General features: G+C 36.0%; 1 protein-coding gene across 1 annotated transcript in view; it reads left to right on the top strand.

The window, feature by feature from the left end:
- Positions 1-5,570: 5,570 nt before the first annotated feature.
- GRM5 (glutamate metabotropic receptor 5) overlaps positions 5,571-20,882 on the top strand; it is a 196,053-nt gene continuing 180,741 nt past the window's right edge. The window contains exon 1 of the mRNA XM_079930336.1: positions 5,571-6,421. Coding sequence (XP_079786462.1) covers positions 5,764-6,421 — 658 coding nt within the window. The 5' untranslated portion in view covers positions 5,571-5,763. The remainder of the gene's footprint in view (positions 6,422-20,882) is intronic.

Genomic DNA, 20,882 nt, shown 5'->3' with positions numbered 1-20,882 from the left:
TGGGTCTTTGGGAGTTTAAACATTGAAATTCCCCGGGCCTCAGTCTCAGAACTAGTTTTTCTCTTTCCAATTCCTAGGTGATTTCATCCAGTTTTATGTTTTACAAAAAAGAACATCTACATACTGATGCCTCCTCCATTTATATCTCCTATGCAGACCTCTCTCCAGAATTTCAACCTCTTATATCAGATGCTTATTAAATATCTCTTCTTGAATTTCTAACAAGAATTAAAAATTGGTGTATCAAAACTGAATTTCGGTTATCTCCACCCAGATCTGCTCCTCCACAGTTTTCTCCGCCTCAGTCAACATGGTACCATCTTTTATTTGCTCAGACTGAAAACCTTAGTGTCCTCATTGATCCTTCTCTTTCCTTCACAGTCCAAGTCAGATCTGACAGCAAACCCTTTCACTCTATCTTCAAGATATATTCAGAATCCTACTAGTTCTCACTACCTATACTACCATCTTCCTGATCCAGGCCTCTGTCATCTCTCTCACCTGAATTATTGCAGTAGTTTCCTAATTGCTTTTTTGGTTCTGCCTTTGTGCCCTTATTCTTGTTGAAAAGTTGGTCATTGTGTGTCCCTCCCCTATTGAAAACGCTTCCAGAAAATCACTCTCACACAATGTTAAAGCCAAAGTCTTTCAAAGTCCAAAAAGGCTTTGATCATCATACTAGCTCTCAAACCTCCCTTCTTCCTCTCTCCCCACTTTTACTTCACTGCAGTCACCCTGGCCTCCTTGCTGTTTCTCAACACACTAAGCATAAACCTGCCTCAGGGACTTAGCATTTACTTTTTTTTTTTAACCTGGAGTGTTCGTTCCCTTGTTATTTGCATGACTCATTCTCTTACTTCTTTTAGTTATTTACCCAATTTTACTTTTACAGTTTAAACTTCTTTGGCTACATTATTAAAATTTTTTTCCATATCCCTGATACTTTCTATCTTCCTTCCCTGGCTTATTGTTTCTCTTTAACACTTATTACTGTATAGCATACAAGATTTTATTTCCTTATCTTATTTATAGTCTGACAAACCACCTTGGATTACAGGCTCCATGAGGGCATGAATTTGTGTCTGCCTTGCCCATAATTGAATCCTCAGGGACTAGAAGAGTGCTTAGTACAGCACAGTTACTTAATAAAGACTTACTGAACAAATGAGCGATGCTGATAGAGCTAGGGTATACTCTGTTGGTCTATTTAGAATTTATGCTGTATCGATTTCTTGTATTTTGGGAGCACGTGGGATGACTTGTTGTTTAACCTTATAATAATCTGAGTTGTAGCACAATTCTGTCAAATTTCTAAGTCATAATTTCAGAATATACTTTCCAGGTATCTGAGCTTCATAGCTAGTATCAATAAAATATAGTCACTGTGTGTATTCAAGGCAGATTATGAAATAATCATTGATTTATAATGTGGCAGGTCATAATCTAGTAGGGGATGCCAGGGCAATAAAAATATATTTGTGCCAGATAGTCATACACATTTGTACCTTCTAGGTGTGAATCATCTCTTTTCCTGAAATGTTCATCACTATTTTTTAAGCAAACTCCTGTTAGATTCTAGCTCCCTTGGAAGTTCAAACTGTGTTTGGGTGGCCCCTCTCAGTTTTCATGGACTTTGGAAATACCTCTCTTGGCAGAAGGGGTGGTAAGGTGACAAAAGATGATAATAAGAGTATGTTATGGAGTCACTAGGCATAGACATGAATTCTAGCTCCATCATCCCATGATTGGCTTGTTTTTAAGTTATTAAAACCCGTTACATCATTAGGAAAATAGAATAAAATAATACCTACATCTCAGGGTTGTTATAAGGATTATTGACACACACATACCACACATACAGACATACCCACATACAGACGCAGATACACAATGCACATAGAATATAATATCTTCTGGGGGAACGAGAAGCATGAAAGCCTTGCATATGTCTGCAACTATAAAGTGCCCAGGACATTCTCTTTTGGCATCTCTGATATCACATGTTCTTGCTTTCTCTCCTTACTTTCTGAGCTGCCTCTGTTTCCTTAGCTGGCTTTCCCACAGCCTTACCTCTCTGTGGGGCTTACTTTTCAGCCCCACCTTTTCTTTATTTATACTTGCTCTCTAGGTAATTTTATTCATTTCAAAGGGTTTATATATTGGTGGCCCCCGGTTTACATCTTTAAGCCAAAAAACTCCTCTCGGTCCACGCTTACATATCTTCCTTCCTCTTTGACAGCTATACCTGGATGCTTCCAAAGCATCTCAAATTTAACATGTTCAAAAGAAAATCATTGTTTTCCCTTGAGCCCATCTGTTTCTGTTCCAGTCAGTCCCATCCCTTTTAATGATACCAGAATATACTAGTTTGTTAGACTCAAAACCTAGGAGTAGACACTGATTCCTCTCTACCTTACCCACATCCAGTCCGTCAGCAAGTCCAGTCGATTCTACTTGCAAAAGATATCTGACTGTGTCCACTTCTCTCCATATCCACTGTCACCAATCATAGCCAAGCCACTATCATCTCTTACCTAGAGTATTATAAGAGTCTCAGATTTCTCAAGTCCATTATCCGGAACAATGAGGAGCTAGGAGAATCTTTTCTAAGATTGGATTGTGCCAGTCATTTGTTTACACTTCCTCAGTGGCTTTCTGTTGCACTTAAGTTCCAAATTCCTTAAGAGCCTACAAGATCCTACATGGTCTGGCCGTTCCGTATCTTTCCAACCTCATTTTGTACCATAATTGCGCTCGTTATTTATGCTCTAGCCACACTTTTCGCATGACTGACTCCATTCTTCATTTTATTGTCCTTTGCATTCATCAGGTTCCAGTTCAAGTCACCTTTTAGAGCGGGGATCCCCAACCCCTGGGCGTTGGACTGGTACCAGACCGTCCTGTTAGGAACCAGGCCTCACGGCAAGAGGTGAGCGGCGAGCAAGTGCAACTTCATTGCCGCTCCCCATTGCTCTCCGTTGTTTGCGTTACCGCCTGAATCATCATCCTCCCCCATCCCCCTCCCACTTCCGTGGAAAAATTGTCTTCCGGGAAACCGGTCTCTGGTACCAAAAAGGCTGGGGACCACTGTTTTAGAGTACTGATTTGTAAGCCCCATGAGTATAGGGAGCATGTACACCCTGTTTTCTCTTGAATGTTTGATTCCCAGGAGAGAGTCATAGCATAGGCAGGCCATAAATATATGATTAATGAGTTAGTGAATAAACGCCTGGTGTATGATGGGCGCTCAATGAAAGATAATGATGGTAATTATCAATGTACATCACTGTACTTCTTTGTTATATTAGTCTTTGCCACTCTGTAGTTAATAGGTATTTGTTGAATGAGTTAAGTAATTAATTTAGCCTATCATGGGAAGTTACATATATATATATGTGTGTGTGTGTGTGTGTATCAATATATATTCTCAGTACATGGGGCTTGCTGGAAATAACTCTAACATAAAATGCATGAGATCGATATTTTAGGTTCATTAGTTTGATGGGCCACTTCTAGTCTCTCATGTCGCTTTGATGCTCTTACATAATAAAAATGAGTCCTGTTTTGTTACTGGATTTGCTTACTAACATTCTGGATTTAATGAGAAATTGTGATTCCTTTTACTTCAGATTTTTTTTTGTCTGAAGTAAAATTCACATGACCATGATAATAAGCATTGGTCCCCAAGTCTTTGGTCTAAGTAAAGTGAAGGGAAAGCTTGAGAATATTCAGATAATTTCCCAACGAGAAAATTAATATGTCTTTGTTTCCTTCCCCCTTGTCTACAATGCCAACTTCCATACCAAAGCTGATTTTTCCCCTAAATATTGCTAAAAATCTAGTTACTCTGGAGCGTGTAGCTATTTGATGAGGGGTGTGTGTGTGTGTGTGTGTGTGTGTGTGTGTGTGTGTGTGTGCGCGCGCGCGCGCGCGCGCGCATGCGTGTGTGTGTTTTAGTGTTTGGCACTGTACAGAGGGAGCATTTCTCTGTTGCCATTGGAAACAGTGGAAGGAAATGGTGAAAATGAGGGTGAGAGTGATTAGAAATGTGATTCAGGTTATATTCATTATGTGTCTGGACTAGAATTTTTGCAGATCTGATGAGTCTTGAAAACCATTGGTATTCTTGAAGAAACATCATCATAATTGCATAAACTCCTGAAGCAACATCACCTGTCTTTGAAAGGTGATGCTTAGGGAGTCACTTTAAAACAACTTGAGATCTTTGGCTGGCAGAGCTAATAACTTACAAAATAAGTCTCTTAAACAATCCTTTAAATAACCCAGATCACTAATTTGTCAGTTCTCTTTTATAAATCATGCTAGAATTTGCTGTAGGCAACCTGGGACAAAATTTTCTTCTTCCCCAGGAGTTTAAACTAAAATAGATGACTATATTCATAGCTATACTAAGTTTCTACTTGGAAGTATAGTTCCAAATATGCATCCCTCCAGCCCTTTGAATCTTCATGATGTGGAAATTTTTCCTGGATCAGGGTAAAGGACTGATTACTGTCAATTTTATTACAAGACTCTGTAATTACTTTGAAGACTCTGGAGAACTGAGTGTGTTGCCAGAGAATTTTCTGTCCTCACCACCTAGCCACAGAAGGCCCTTGGAAATTTAATAACAGAAAAAAATCATGTCTTGAATATATATAGCCGTTTTCAATATACAAAACATTTGCACAGTTGGTATCTTATATTGATTCCCATAAGGGCAGCCTAGCACATATGATCCCCATTTTTCAGATGACAAAATTCTGGTGCTGAGAGGTTAAACAATTTAGTAATAGTTCTTTGTAGCAGAACTGGAATTTGAACCTGAATATTCTTTTCTGCAAAAATTGGTACCAGTGCACTATGCCTTTGTATGCCTTTGGGGGCATTTTACTTTGTAATCTTCCAACCTTCTTCTATCCTATAGTTCATTTAACATGAAAATACTGATCTGACCTCATTTGTCTTTGGTCTATATTGTATGGAAACTAAGCTCAATACTTGTTGGGAATGTTATTCAACTTGCTTTACATTGCATTTGAAGATGGGGTTTGTAGGCTTTTTTAAAGTAACTTTATTTTTTAATTGCATAATCAGTACATGCTTAATGCTGAAAATTTGGAAGGACACAAAGAGCATTTCTAAAACAAACAAACAAAAATACCGTCGTTATTATTGGGATCACCAATGTCTAATATTTTGGGTTTTTTTGAAGATTTCTGTTCATGGCATACTTCTTTTAGGTGCTTTCCCTCACCTTCGTGTCAGAGTATAGCTGGGCCTCCCACACATGAGATTTGGTTTTGCGTACTCCAGATGAGCAAATGAAAAAAATATTAACCTAAGCCAGGTAGGATCAAGAAGCTGTATCAGCTGCTTTTATCAAATCACAGAATCACAAAGGAGACAGACGAAGAAGAGTCAGAAAGATTTTTGGATTCTTTTTCTCAAGTTACCTACATCAGAAAGACCTCTCTTTCTCTATTAGCATAGACTGTTCGAGCTTCCCAATCCGGTTGCACTTACGTTGCTAAATCCCCATTCTATTTTTTTTCCCCAGGTTTTGAAGATCGTGATCACATATGGATGCATCTAACTAAATGGTCCCTGGGGACATGGTGGTCCTTTAGAGAGCACATCTAAATCACTGGCTGATTTTTTGGTTTGCGGCTCACCATAGGACATCACCGGATTCTCTCTCTCAGAACTCGCCTAAATTTTCCCCACCATGCTGTCTTTATTAGCTTGAACTCCTTTCCTAAAATGGTCCTTCTGTTGATCCTGTCAGTCCTGCTTTTGAAAGATGTCCGTGGGAGCGCACAGTCCAGTGAGAGGAGGGTGGTGGCTCACATGCCTGGTGACATCATTATCGGGGCTCTCTTTTCTGTCCACCACCAGCCCACTGTGGACAAAGTTCATGAGCGGAAGTGTGGGGCAGTTCGTGAACAGTATGGCATTCAGAGGGTGGAGGCCATGCTGCACACCCTGGAAAGGATCAACTCAGACCCCACGCTCTTGCCCAACATCACCCTGGGCTGCGAGATCAGGGACTCCTGCTGGCATTCGGCCGTGGCCCTAGAGCAGAGCATTGAGTTTATAAGGGACTCCCTCATTTCTTCCGAAGAAGAAGAAGGCTTGGTGCGCTGTGTGGATGGCTCTTCCTCTTCCTTCCGCTCCAAGAAGCCCATAGTCGGGGTCATCGGGCCTGGCTCCAGTTCTGTGGCCATTCAGGTCCAGAACTTGCTCCAGCTTTTCAACATACCTCAAATTGCTTACTCGGCAACAAGCATGGATCTGAGCGACAAAACTCTGTTCAAGTACTTCATGAGGGTCGTGCCTTCAGATGCCCAGCAGGCACGGGCCATGGTGGACATAGTGAAGAGGTACAACTGGACCTATGTGTCAGCGGTGCACACAGAAGGTAAGTTTTCTTTACACCGAGTATGTCTTGTGCACCTGATAGCTTCCCAGTTAAACTTGCAAGTTTTGGAGGGCTAAAATTGTCCTAATTATTTGAGATCTTTTGAGTGGCTCAGTTATACCACTTATATAAGAAGGGACGGGATGACAGATGTCTAGAGCAAAATAGATATAAGCTAACATGAGTGATTATGCGACCATCAGTTGGCAAAATGGATACTTTTTTTTGGTTTACGTGTTACATTATTTGTACATCTTCTATAACAATGCTAGGGATTTTTAAGATTTCTAGATCTCCTTTGAACTCCTTACGTTTTAACACTGTAAGTTTGCTCTGAGTACCTGAGAGTTTCTGATAGTTAAAGGGAGGTACACATACATACACATAAGGCCTGCAGGCAGCCAATTCTGGCCCAGGTATGTTGTAATAGAAAATTACCAAACGGTTTAGTCTTACAACTATTTTTCAATAGAGTGTATCGTTAAATCTGAAATGGAGATGTGTATGAATTAGTTCTATCCTTGTATAGGACATTCTCAGGATGTATAAGTTTTAATAATTCAGCATTAGTTTGCTTTGAAATTTATTGCTTCTTTATGTGGAAATCATAGTGAGGAAGGAAAATATGACTGAGGTTCTATACCAGATAATAATAGTATCAGCCCTGATTATTGTTGATGGTGCTTTTCAAATGCGTTTGTATACATTATTTGTTAGTTCTCAACCAACGCTGTTTGGGATAGGTTTGATTTCACCTACAGAAGTTAAGATACCCAAATTGTGAGGCTTACTCATTATGTAGCACTCTTTCTAGGACAGCATACTGCCTATGCTAAACACTACAGTCTACCAAAGAAGGTACACAAGACTTTGTATAGCTCATTAGATCATTGTTAGGATTAGTTGAGATTTTTACTTTATCTTTTTAATTAATTAATTTTTTTCTGTTTTTAAAAATTTTTTATTTCTTAAAATAAAATCAAATCATAATATATTCAGATCATTTAATCTCTTGTGTAAGTATATTTCATCCAGTATAGCCAATATGGACACATTGTTACATTATACAAAGTCATTTCTGTTGGATCGATAGACCTGAGAATAACATTGAAAGTTAATTATAGCTATCAACTACTGAGGCACTATGAAAAGGTTTTTTTCATATATATATTCTATAAAGATATTTATTGATAGTACTCAAACAAACCTATGAGATAGATTATGTTTTGATCCCCACTTTACAAATGAGGGAACTGAAGCATAGAAAATGTAAGCCACATGCCTAATGTCAAGAATTAAGTGAAAGAGCTGAGATTCGAATGTTCCTGAGGTTCAAATCTCAGTTGAGATTTTTAAATTCTGCAATAATACTGTCACTGTGTTCCAAACAATCTAATCTTGTAAAAGTGGGATTGAGTTATTGGGAAATTAATGAAATGACCAGAGTAAGACTACTTCAGAGATTGGGAGCCTGTCACCAATTAGATATAGCAAACTTTTCATTATCAAGTGACATAACGTGGATTTCACTGTATGGCCACTCTTAACAATATTCAGAGCTGCACAAACATAAAATGGCCTTCTATACTGGATTGATACTTCTATGCCTCTGGAAATTTTCATACATAAGTTTATGGTTTACGTACAAAGATGTTGATATATAGAGATTTTGATCGATGGATAGGTCATTGGACTAGGAGACCTTTGATTTTTTTTCCTAATGCTGAGAGTTTTCTTATAAAACCACTATTTCATTTGATTCTCACAACAAGCAGTGATCTAGATAGTCCAGATATTTTATTCCATTTTTAAAATACGAATGTTTTAAGAGTTTATATACTTCATCCAATAACTACCTGATAGCAACTTCAGAGGTAGGAGGAGGGCTCACAGCTACTAACTGCTAATTCAGTGCCCTATTCTAATTCAGCAGAATCCAATAGAATCACACCCAGAGGATATATATTTATGCAGCACATATTTATTAAGTCAAAATATACAAAAGGCTCTAATAGTCCTGTGAAGGACAGCCCTATGTTTTGTACATTACCACCCTCAATGGGCAAGCAGTCTGGCAAAGGAGATGGAGCACGCACTAATACTTCCATAACCATAATTCAAGATGACACGGAGTTAACAAATGTTTCTCAAGTAAATTGAAGGAGAAAAAAATCACATCCTGCTCTATGGTGATGGAGGCCATGGTGGAAGTCTTAGAGAAGGAAATGAATTTGACAGTGGAATTTTAATAGGAAGAATACTGACAACTGGTGAAAATTAAGAAGGCATGGGTTTCCAGTAAAGGGCATGAGGAAATATGAGAAGGTGAGAAAGTAAAAAAACATGTTTGCAAGAGACCAAGGATGAAGCTATGTTTGGTTTACCTCAGATCAATCATAAATTTCATTAGGAACTTCCATCTAGCTTCAGAAGAGTAGGCCTTGATCAGTCTGTAGGAGATGCTAATCCAAGATTGTGTTCAAAGAGAAACTCGTCATCATGCCTTTGACTCTTACTAATTTAATGTTTTTTCCAACCTAATTATATCCCTATACTGAGTGATACAATAAAATAAATTATAATGCATCCGTAAAGTATATTATTAGGTAGCTATTAAAATGAATGAGACACTCTGTAGGTAATGAGATCATAATGATCTCCAAGATCATTTTAAGTGAAAAAAGCAAAGCACAGTTCTATGTAAATGGTATGTTATTTGTATAAAATGGAGTTTGTAAAAATCATTTGATTGAATATTCATAGAATTGTTCTCAGAGAAGAGCAAAACTGATAACAGTTGCTCCTTCTGGGTAGGAATTCTAAGGAGTTAAGGAATAGGGTGGAATGGAAGAGACTTTCTTTTATATAATTTCTACATGCAAACATTTGAAGTTGTATATTAGAAGCATAGACTACCTATTGCAACATAATAATTAATAATTAATTAAATAATTAATAATAATTAAACTGTAGTGTTTAGCATAGGCAACATAATAATTAAGAGAAAATATTCTATTTGTGGGCAAGAAAAGTCAATAAAAACTTATTGCCAAATTCAGGCAAATTTAATTATTTTTTCAAAAATAGGCCAATAGAAATTTTGTTGACAAATTTGGGCAAAATATTTGGAAGATACCACCAGAATTTAGGAGAGAACAAACTTTGAATACAAACATTGAAGACTGGAAGAAATGCTTTTTGGTTTATTGTTTTATGTGGTTTAATCAAGGGATATTTATATTGCTTGGATCCTCAGCGAGTAAGTGGCTAGTGAGGTTACATGGTATTATGTCTTAAAATTTATCGGCATAGGAGCAGTGGAGTAGGAAGTTTTACAAGGTAAAATTTACCTCCAGGATCAGAAAAGTGCTTGAGTAACAAGGTACAGCTCTGCTGGGTACTGCGGAAGTCCCCAAGGTGATGCCTGGGTTTCTGTTGTCTGGCCCTTCAGGAAGCCCCTGCGGGACTTCCCATGAAATGACAATACCAGTTCTCACCTGAGCCTCTTTCTATGGCTGGATTGGGACAGTTCTCTTTAGCCCTAGATCATCCTACCTGAGTATCTCAAACTTACACCCATGTCTGTATAATTACCTTTTTTCACTCAGTTGATATTCTTCTTTCTTGAAGAGTATGGAAATTTCCAAATGCTTTCACACAGGCATTGAGGTCTATAAAAAGACATTGTCTTATTTTCAAAAAAGCTTTTTGTTCCCCCACGTTGCCCATTTACATTATACCTAAACGTGCAGTACTTTGTCTCTCAGTCCTCTTGGCAGCTAACACAAGATGTTCCTTTGAGAACGTGTGTGGCATCGCAGAATTTCAGAGGAGAGCACAAGCACAAGAAGCCTTGGGTTTCAGCTTCAAGGTTAATCTCCTCCACTTGCATTTCCTTGGTTTATGTTTTTCCGTAGGCTACAGGACTATATATTTATGGTGGCTTGTTATATTATGCACACATATTGTCCAGGCCTTCAAGGCAAGGAGATTAAATGTATGAAAACAAAAAAAGAAAAAAATACAAACCACTCTAGCTCTGCAGCTGTGAGAGGAGCGTGCAGTAACTGAGAAGAAAAAATTGTATTCTTTGTAAAGGAGACAGTCCAGTTGCCACTGTCTCTGCTCTAAGAAAATTTAAGGGGTCCTTTGCCTCCATACATTGGGAAACCTTGGTACATGTGCCCATGATAGTACAGAGTCTATGGTGCTTGCCTGTTTAGGGGTGTGGCAGATCCATTGCTTTGGCTCTGAGGATTTCCATTGATGACCCCTTTGCTTTGTAACTTAATAGTTCCCTTCCACTCTCATGCGGCACTAGCCATGTGACTGCTTTGGTCAATAGAACTTGGTGGAAATGAAGACTTTTTTCCTAGTCTGTCTGTCTTAGAACCCTACCATCACCTTGTGAAGGATGAGTGCTGCCAGGTTTTCCAGATGAGGCCGTCTTAGACCACTTGACCTCAACTATGTGAGAGCACCCAGTGAAGAGCCACACAGTTGCCTTCCTGACCCACAGTCAATTTCAATCATACAATATATCCTAACTGAAACTATAAACGTTACCTACCTAACCATAAATTCATGTGCAATAATAAATACCTTCAAGGTAGAGTCCAGGATAAGCGTTTTCATCCCAATGACTAAACTTGAACTGCCCCTCCCAAATAGGATACTACGACAATGTTTAAACTTCAAAATCAAAACAAGATAAATGTATTAACGTGCATTAATATTATTGAGATTTCAATGGAATAATTGCTGTGGCCAAGAAAGAACATTTAAAATGCTTTACCCATACTTCTGGTTCAAAGCTAGAGGTTTGATAACTTCCTGAAAGTTTGGATGCTTTAAGTAGTCAGACACTTGCATATATTCCATTATTACATGCTTCCTCTTGATACAGCTCAGTTTCATTGAGGAAAGGAATTACCAGTTGGCACAAACCATACATACTGCGCTTTATGGATGACGTACAGGATTTTCACACTTCACAGTTTCTGCTGGCTTTAGTTGAAACTCCACTATACCTGCCCAGGGCCTGTCAGAGTGCCTAGCACATAGTAGGGGCTCAAAGACTATTTGGTGAATGAGTGTATTTGTGTTAAAGTAGTATCCAGCTCACACTTAATGAATATATAGCATGTGGATCAGTAGCAGGCACTTGTAATTTTTCACAGTTTTGCCTCTTTATAAAAATGAGGTGCCAAAATGCCTCCCTTGATTAATTGTAAAATGCTTTTCACACCCAACTCCCTTTTGTGTTTGCACTGGTTCTTGAATTTGTTACTTCCACCTAATGATAAAGGAATGCTAATTTTTTCTAGCCAAAAAAACATCTCAGTGATGCTCTGGGGGAAAAATGTACCAGTAAGTGGTACTAGTAATGTGACATCATTAAAATATCGTCTAACTTTCAGGTTATGATACGGTTTTTCCATCAGTTATTTAAAAAGTTGATAACAAGCTTTGGTTGAAAGACCTTGAATGTGATTCATAGTCTATGTGTTAATTTACCTTCTAAAAAGTGGGAACACACTTTTTCCATCACACCTTTTCTACTAACTGTGATTATATCAAGATAACAATTTAGTTTGGAAAGATGAGAAATGTCAGTATGGGCACTACTGAGTACTTTTTAAGGGGATTTCATTTTGTTTCTTCAGGGGTTGAATAGTGTTGAGAGTTGAGATGACTTTTCAGATGGTCATGATGATAATTCAGACACAAAAACTACTGTTAGCTCTATAGAATGTTAACACTGTGTTAACAGTGTGAAGTGTCTTAGGTAAGCATTTAATAACTCCTTTATCTTACATTCGAGGAAACAGTATGGACAAGTAATTTGGCCTTACTTGTACATGATTGTTAACAAAGTTGGGTCTCACAACTCAAGATTCCTGTCCAAAATTTTGTTTCCACATTCAGTGAAAGAATTGCCTCTCTTAGGAGGTAGTGAGTTAAATTCTTGGTAACTCCTGTGCACAAGCCTGGTATACATAACCACGTGGAGGGGATCTGGAAAAATGAACTAAACCTCAGCTGGGAGATGAGGGAGTTGGATTATTTGTCCTTTTGGTAACTCCCTTTCCTGACAACCAAATGTTGTTTAATTGAGATTCTATTATTCTGTGTGTTAAAACATGGTCGTTTATACTATATGTCATTAATTTTCTACTTGATTCATTTATCCCATAACACAGTCTGATAAAGTTACCATTTTTTAAGTTAGAGAACAGGTATGGAAAGAGAAAGTGATTTTTTTTTGCATAATACTGTAGCTACTTAGTGACAGAGCAAAAATTGAACCCAAGGCCAGCTCTTTTTAATTAAAAGTCCAAACTCCCTTCCTGTGTACTGGGGTAGTTGTGGCTTCAAGGAGAAGTAGAATGCACATCTATTGATTCTCTTCCCTCCATAGGAAATAAGAAGACACTATTCGTTTCCCTTCTGAGAATATCTTTTGAGCATATTTCATGTGTCTTTTTATCTGGCTTTGAAAGCAACACCATTCCTTGTTCCCATGGAAAGATTTAATTACAGTAAAAAGAAAATAAATTAAGGAGGAGGCATGTGGCAACAAGTTAACCTCATAGAAGACCTTTTTGTGAGCCTGTTGATGAGTACAGACTGTAGGTTGTTTCTATTCTCATCTCCACTGCAGACGCCACAATCCGTCCTTCAGATGCCAATTATGGGAGGAAGCCGTATGGTACCAAGTTTTTAAGAGCAGGAAGACATATTGTTAAATGCTGTAGCCTTATGTATAAAAAACTTCTTTGGAATTCGTCAGAACTAGGAGTTATAAAATCTCATCTTGGCACATTTGCAAATACTCCAGAAAGACTTCTCAATTTAACCAAATGTTGAATTGAGGATACTTTTTGGCAAGAGATATGATAGTCAGATATGTTTATCTTAGAGGACTTTAAAACCAGAGATCGTGCCCCAGGTATGCATTTTATGCATCATTTTTCACACATACACAAAGGATCTTTTAAAATGAGAGAATATCTAGTCAGTGTTGCTTCAAAAATCACATCACAACCCATGAATTAATTGTGAAACCAATTTAGTGGCCTGAGACCAGCAGTTAGTATACAGTAGAATAAAATAGGATAGAGTAGAATATAAATATCAGTATATTACATGATAGTAAGAGTAGATATTGCTCTGTAAATTTTTATTTTAGTTGCATATAGCCATATGTGTACTACGGTTACCATTTACAGTGTTTTTCTTACTATGTCTTACAGCTAAAAAATAAGCTTAAAAGCAACTTACTCTACTTTTCTCTTTAACATTGTTCATTTTTTTATTTGCTAGAGAAATGCAAGTCACATACAAAGGTTTATGCTTCTGTGACAATGTCATTTGGTTTGTCTCTCCTAGATGGGTGGATCTTAAGCCTTGTTATTAAGAACAAGCAAGAATTCCAAAGTATCCATGGTGGGAAATGGTAGAGACTTTGAGCAAAATAAAAATAATTCATATATGGTTAATGATAAATGGCCTAAGCATCAATATAGGACAGTGTCGAGGACACTAGTACAGGAGGTTGAAGGCAAGTTCTCAGCCCTAGTTTTTATCAGAGATCAAGACAAGCATAGGGACATTTTATTTTTTGAGTATCCCAATCCAGTATATTAAGAAATAAATGCCGAAAGGTATTATATAATTTTGGTATTAAAAGTTTATATATAACACATTAGCACATCTAACCTCCTCCAACACATGCATACACATAAACACATTAAAATACAATGTGATGTAGTTACGCTATTTATAAGGTGATTCCTTGGTTATATAGAATAAGTCATGATGCACCATGTGATGTGGTGTGTAATAAAGCACAAGTTTAAACATATAAAGTAACAGTCTTATTTCAGTTTTCTGAGTTTCCAATGATTATATGTCTTTTCATTTGATAATATAGTCAAGTCTAAATTTAAGGTCTCTTTAGAACGCGCAGATCAGGCCAAATACCATTAGTAAAATAAAGTGAGGTAAGACGTGAGACAGCGCTTTTAGAAGTAAAAGTTGTTTCACAAAATAGGCAAGCTACAGTGGAGTCATGACCTTAAATTCAGTTTGTTGCAAAGACATGGACATCTCAGGAATTTAGTTTCTTAACCCTTTGGAATCACTTTAAGTAGTAGTATGAACACAGGCAGGTTTGAATGAAAATCCTCATTAATATCCTTGCTAGTTAGAGGGACTTTGCACAAGTAAGTTAATATAATTTCATCATTATTAAACTGAGATAATAATACCTGCCCCATAAGACAGTTGTAAAAAGTAAATACAAAGCAGTTATTGTTAAGTTTGGCACAAAGTGTTCAATAAGTACCTTCTAAATTAGCCTGCCAAGGACGTGCCTTGCCTTATCTTGGACATGAAGAAAAACCCATCAGTAATGTTTCAGTTTGGCTTTGCTTATTTAAAATTGATTATTGAATGAAATGCAAAATTAGCCAGGAAAGTGACCAGTAAACGTAGTGAGTTTTAGATTCTTCCCAATTTTCCTTTTGAAAATTGAGTCTGTGATCATATATTACAACATAGGATGCTTAGTGCTTTGGAACAATTATAGCTAGATCCCACCACCTCTCCTCCAACTGCTGAGATGCATTATGGTGTAGTAAAATGAACAAGGTCTGGAAAGTCCCAGAGCTGCTAGACTGTTAACACCATAATCTTCAGTGTGTGTCAGGAGGGGAAGGGGGTGTGGAAACAGGAGGTTGAAGATGGAAAATTAGTGCTGTACTTTAAGCACTTCTGAATTGTCACTTTTATAAAAAGCATGAATATCTTTTGTAGTAAAAAAATAATTTTGCCCAATGGTTATGTAACTTCTTTGTAAATTTCAAATTGGACATGCTCCAGCCCCTTCACTAGTCAGTAACTGCAACTTTGTTAATGCAAGCAAAGTTGTAGCACATTGAGGCATTCCATAGGCTTGAGTTTAAAGACAAAAGGATATAATATGGACCTTGGAAATAAACCAGTCTATATTTAATAGCTATACTAGTTTGAAAACAAAACTGATGCTCTCTTACACATCATTATAGCTCAGATATAACAATGACAGTAATAATAACTTATTCATCAATTATTTAATGTGTTATCAGAAATTATCTGTTTTTTATAATCTATGAAGTGGTATCAAGATATAGATGTTTATGCTATCATTAGTGTATTATTATTAATATTATCTGAAAGTCAGCCCTACCCATAGCTACAATGAAAAGTAGATAGAATATAAATAGAGTAAAAAGGGTATGTCTTTGGTCCTTTTCTCAAGGACTCTAAAAACAAGTATTTGTGTCTTTGACAATTTCTTCATAAACCTTCTTCATATTTCTTTGGTTATATAACTTCTTTTCCAAAGTTCTATATCTGCTTTTCACCAGATGTGGGTTAGGATTTCAAGCCTTGATTCTCCTTTATGAGAGTAGAGAGAGTACAGTTTTTAAGGAAAACTGTATTATTGCATTGTCATATAGTGGCTTTTTATCCCTTAGAGAAGCTGGAGAAATATATAAGTAAGACATATTGAAGTATCGTGTTAGTTTAATTTCAATTTCATGGAATTTGAAAATTTTTAAATTAAAAATGAAGCTGATAATATGTTTTATTGAAGTAAATTGAGAAAAGAGAGGAAAAACTATATCAAGACACTGAAAAAAATTAAACAAGCTATCTGGCTGTATTATTTGTAAGCAAATTTAATTTGATTGTTTTCAGTTCCCAAGTTAGTACACTCATCCCTTATTACATGAGCATAATTAATTCTCACTTTTTGTTCAGAGTGAGAATATAAACAATAATTAATTTTCCTTACATTTAATGTTGAAACTTTAGGTTTTATTAAAAAATATATGCTGACGAATCAAGCTGGCAATATTAATTACATAAATTTATATTTATATATAATTGATTACAGTAAACTGTTATTCATAACTAATAAAATGAGAAAATTCCAAATTATTTGGCGGTTTGGAAGTACTTTCATTTGCTGAATTGCATGAAATTATAAAAATAATTGAAAACTGGTAGCAACATTTTTGATGATTTGAGAGAAACTTTTACACAAAATATATTATAGACTTTTGACAAAGTGCAATATGTTTCAATACAACTATGTAGTATATAAAAGCATACCTAATAGGACTTGAGGTCCATATGATGCTACAACAAGTAAATTAATTTACTCATTAGTTTAAACATATTTATTGGGAATATGTTATGTGCTAGACTCTGTTGTACACACTATGAAAAAAGTAAGATGGAAGCACTTGTCAGCACATGGCTTTTCTCAGATGCATACCAAGCCCTGGTCTCGTACTAATATAAAATGTACCTTTATAGAAAGAATAGGGTTATGTGTAAGCAGGAACCCATAAAGTGACACCTGTATGGCAAGGGATGACTGTATTAAGCAACTAGATTGAAAGAAAGAAGTCTTTATTAAGTGTAATTTGGAAAATTATAGAGAGTTTAAAGATTTTTTTCTCAAAACAATCTCCACTTACCAGTCCTTACCAGATAATACAAGTGAGATATGTGCTCCTAGAAGCAGGATGTTTACATAAGGTGAATAGGGATGGATATCTCTGTTGGAAGAAAAAAACGAAAAGAAAGAAGCAGTGTGTCATCCTTTTGTTTAACACAATATGGTTTTATACTTGCTTTGTGCTTAATATTCTGGAATTGAGGGGAGCCATGTGAAGCATCATAGGTGACCTAGTTATGCTTTTGTTTATACTGTTTAATGCTCCCTGATCTAGTATGAAGTTTCTGTTCCATTCAAGATAGGAAGCCTGGTTTAGGTGCCAATAAAATATTTTTTCTATGAAAAGGAAAGATTTTAATCTCCCTCACTAATGGATATAGCAGGCAACCTCAAACAATAAATTATAAAATACATTGTCACTAGTAATTAAGACATTCTCTGGCTTGTTTAACAAAATTGAGATAATTTCTTTTTTTGAATTTTAGACTTCTGAAAATTACCTAATTATTTATGTGGAACCCTAGGAAAACTTAAAACACTTTTTCTCCCTTTTAATCATACTACATTTTTCTTGGTACAAACTTAACATTCTTTGGTTGAAATTATTTATAATCTCAAACCTATCTCTGGTTTTGATGTTACTTGGTATCTGCTTCTTTCTTGAAATTCTCAAACCTCTCCCTCTTCTCTGAGTCTTTTCTGAGTCTTAAACTCTTCTAAAATGTTTCAAGTTCTTTTGAGGAATCAGTAGAATTAATGATTGTACTGAATTGGTTTCACTTACTTGGAAAACGCCTTCCTTGAAGGAGGCTGTGTTACTTTATGACTATAGGGAATAGTGATTTGGGTTTACTTGTCAGGAAATTTCTCTCCTAGCCTCAAAGTCTCTTACGTGCCTTTGGGCAAATTATTGCATCTGATTAGAAGGTTTCAAGAGGCTGGGGAGAGTGTAACATTTGTTCCATCAGTAGAAAGAAAGAATATCATTTAGAAACATGAAGAAGAAAAATAAGCTCTCAAGTTTTTAATATACAATAAAGTGGCCATGAGTATACTTTCAGAAATTGTACAAATTTCTGATGAAAGGCAACTGAAATAAGACTTACCCATTCCTGAAGAAGAGCAGAAACTCATGCTGAAGTGACTGAATTTGAATATGGAAAACTTGACTTTTGATCCAGGTAGAGCATCGAAGAATTGGTTTTGAGATCAGTGGAAAGAGCATTAATCTTGGAATTAATCCAGAGACCATATTTGATTTCCCACTTTGGGATGACCTTGGACGGTTCATTGAACCTTTCTGAATACACGAATCCTCATTTGCAAGATGTCAGAAGGCTATATCTGCCCTTTCTCTACTCATGTTTTGTTATGATGGTCAATTGAATAATCAGTTAATGCACTTTGTAAATCTAAAGCTGCCTGATATATTAATTAATTAAATATTAATTGAACACTCACCGTGTGCCAAGATCTATATGCTTGAACTATGCTTTTACAAAATATTGAGTACAGTACTGTGAAAATTAGATGCTAATCAAAGACTTCATTAATGATATTTTCACCACGATAAAAACAGTAACATTAACTGTAACAATAACAGTTCAAAAAATCTTGGCTGTTGTTATTTTGCGTTCTTTTTTCAACGTCAGTTTTTGAAAAGAGAAACTCAGGTTTTAGAAATTTAAGTAACTCGTCTAAGGTCTCAGAGCTCCTGGTGCCAGGACACCAATTGGAAAGTAAGCTTAATATTCAGAGAATTTTTATTTTAAAGACACTGAGTTTTACAAGCAGCTGTCTTTTCATTACAATTGAAAGTTTATTTATTTACTGCTTTTATCATTGAGTTTAAGGGCTTAGGCTCTGTGGTTAAAGGGACCAAAATTTGAGAAAGTTACTTAACCTCTGTAAATCTCAGCTTCATCAATTGTTCAATGATTGCCGATATTGACGATGATGATGATGATAGAGAACAGTTGCAGGGCATTCACCAGGTGTCCAGGCACTTTTCTGAGTATTTGTACGTACATGGATTCATTTAATACATCAATCTTATGAGGTAGTACCATTATTATCTCAGTTTTATAGATGAGGAAACTGAGTCACAGAAAATGAGAATAATGGTTGACCTACATCAACTATCTATTGTGTAAATTATATGAGCCTTTTAAAATATATAAAACACTTATTTATGGTATGTAGTTCATAGTAGGCAGTCAATAAATATCATCTGTTAATACTAATTTTGTTATTATAATAATTTTTTATTTTGGCCTAGTGATGGGTTCAAATGTAACTCCTTGGGTTACATTTGCACTTTGAAGTATGCCCATCCTCTCATTCTGGTGTCTAAAAACAACCTAAATGATACTAAGTGAAAATAAGGAGGGCACAAATGATATATTTAAAAACATACATTATTTCCAAATACAAAAGTAATACATAGATATTATTTAACATTTGGAAAAGAAAAAAATAATTTGAAAGATCATTAACAATGCAACAGAAATAAAACATTTTTATTTCTTTTTATCTTTCTCATGCACAGTGTTAATAACTAGTTATAACCAATTTTAAAACTAGTTATACATAATTTTGTATTTTTTGTTTACATTTTTTAACTTAGCATTGTAAAGAGAACATTTTCCCATATTTTCCATGCCCTTTATGAATGTTATTAACCATGGTTATCTAATATCCTTTTTTCCACAAATTACAGATTTGGGGGCCCTTAGACTATTTTTATTTATTTATTTATTTATTTTTGACATGTGGATTTTTATTCTTTTTATTTTTTCCCAAAATTAATGTTTTTATCACTATTATTTTTAATTTGATATCTTTTATTTTTTTCTTTTTTAATTAATTTAATTATTTAATATATTTTAATTAATTTATTAATAATTTAATAAATTATTTAATTTATTTATTCTTTTATTTGACAGTCTTTTTTTTTTACATCTGGAGTATAATTGCTTTACAATGTTGGAGTATAACAATGTTGGAGTATAATTATTACAATGTTGGAATATAATTATAATTATTGGAGTATAATTGCTTTACAAAGGTGTGTTAGTTTCTGCTTTATAACAAAGTGAATCAGATATACATATACATATGTTCCCATATCTCTTCCCTCTTGCGTCTCCCTTCCTCCCACCCTCCCTATCCCACCCCTCCAGGCGGACACAAAGCACCGAGCTGATCTCCCTGTGCTATGCAGCTGCTTCCCACTAGCTATCTACCTTATGTTTGGTAGTGTATATATGTCCATGCCTCTCTCTCGCTTTGTCACAGCTTACCCTTCCCCCTCCCCATATCCTCAAGTCCATTCTCTAGTAGGTCTGTGTCTTTATTCTTGTCTTACCCCTAGGTTCTTCATGACATTTTTTCCCTTAAATTCCATATATATGTGTTAGCATACGGTATTTGTTTTTCTCTTTCTGACTTACTTCACTCTGTATGACAGACTCTAGGTCTATCCACCTCATTACAAATGGCTCAATTTCGTTTCTTTTTATGGCTGAGTAATATTCCATTGTATATATGTGCCACATCTTCTTTATCCATTCATCCGATGATGGACACTTAGGTTGTTTCCATATCCAGGCTATTGTAAATAGAGCTGCAGTGAACATTTTGGTACATGACTCTTTTTGAATTATGGTTTTCTCAGGGTATATGCCCAGTAGTGGGATTGCTGGGTCATATGGTAGTTCTATTTGTAGTTTTTTAAGGAACCTCCATACTGTTCTCCACAGTGGCTGTATCAATTTACATTCCCACCAGCAGTGCAAGAGTGTTCCCTTTTCTCCACACCCTCTCCAGCATTTATTGTTTCTAGATTTTTTGATGATGGCCATTCTGACTGGTGTGAGATGATATCTCATTGTAGTTTTGATTCACATTTCTCTAATGATTAATGAAGTTGAGCATTCTTTCATG

Source organism: Stenella coeruleoalba, assembly GCF_951394435.1.
Source record: "Stenella coeruleoalba genome assembly, chromosome: 8".
Taxonomy (NCBI): domain Eukaryota; kingdom Metazoa; phylum Chordata; class Mammalia; order Artiodactyla; family Delphinidae; genus Stenella; species Stenella coeruleoalba.
Note: the sequence above shows the minus strand (reverse complement) of the source record. Positions and strands in the feature narration are given on the sequence as shown.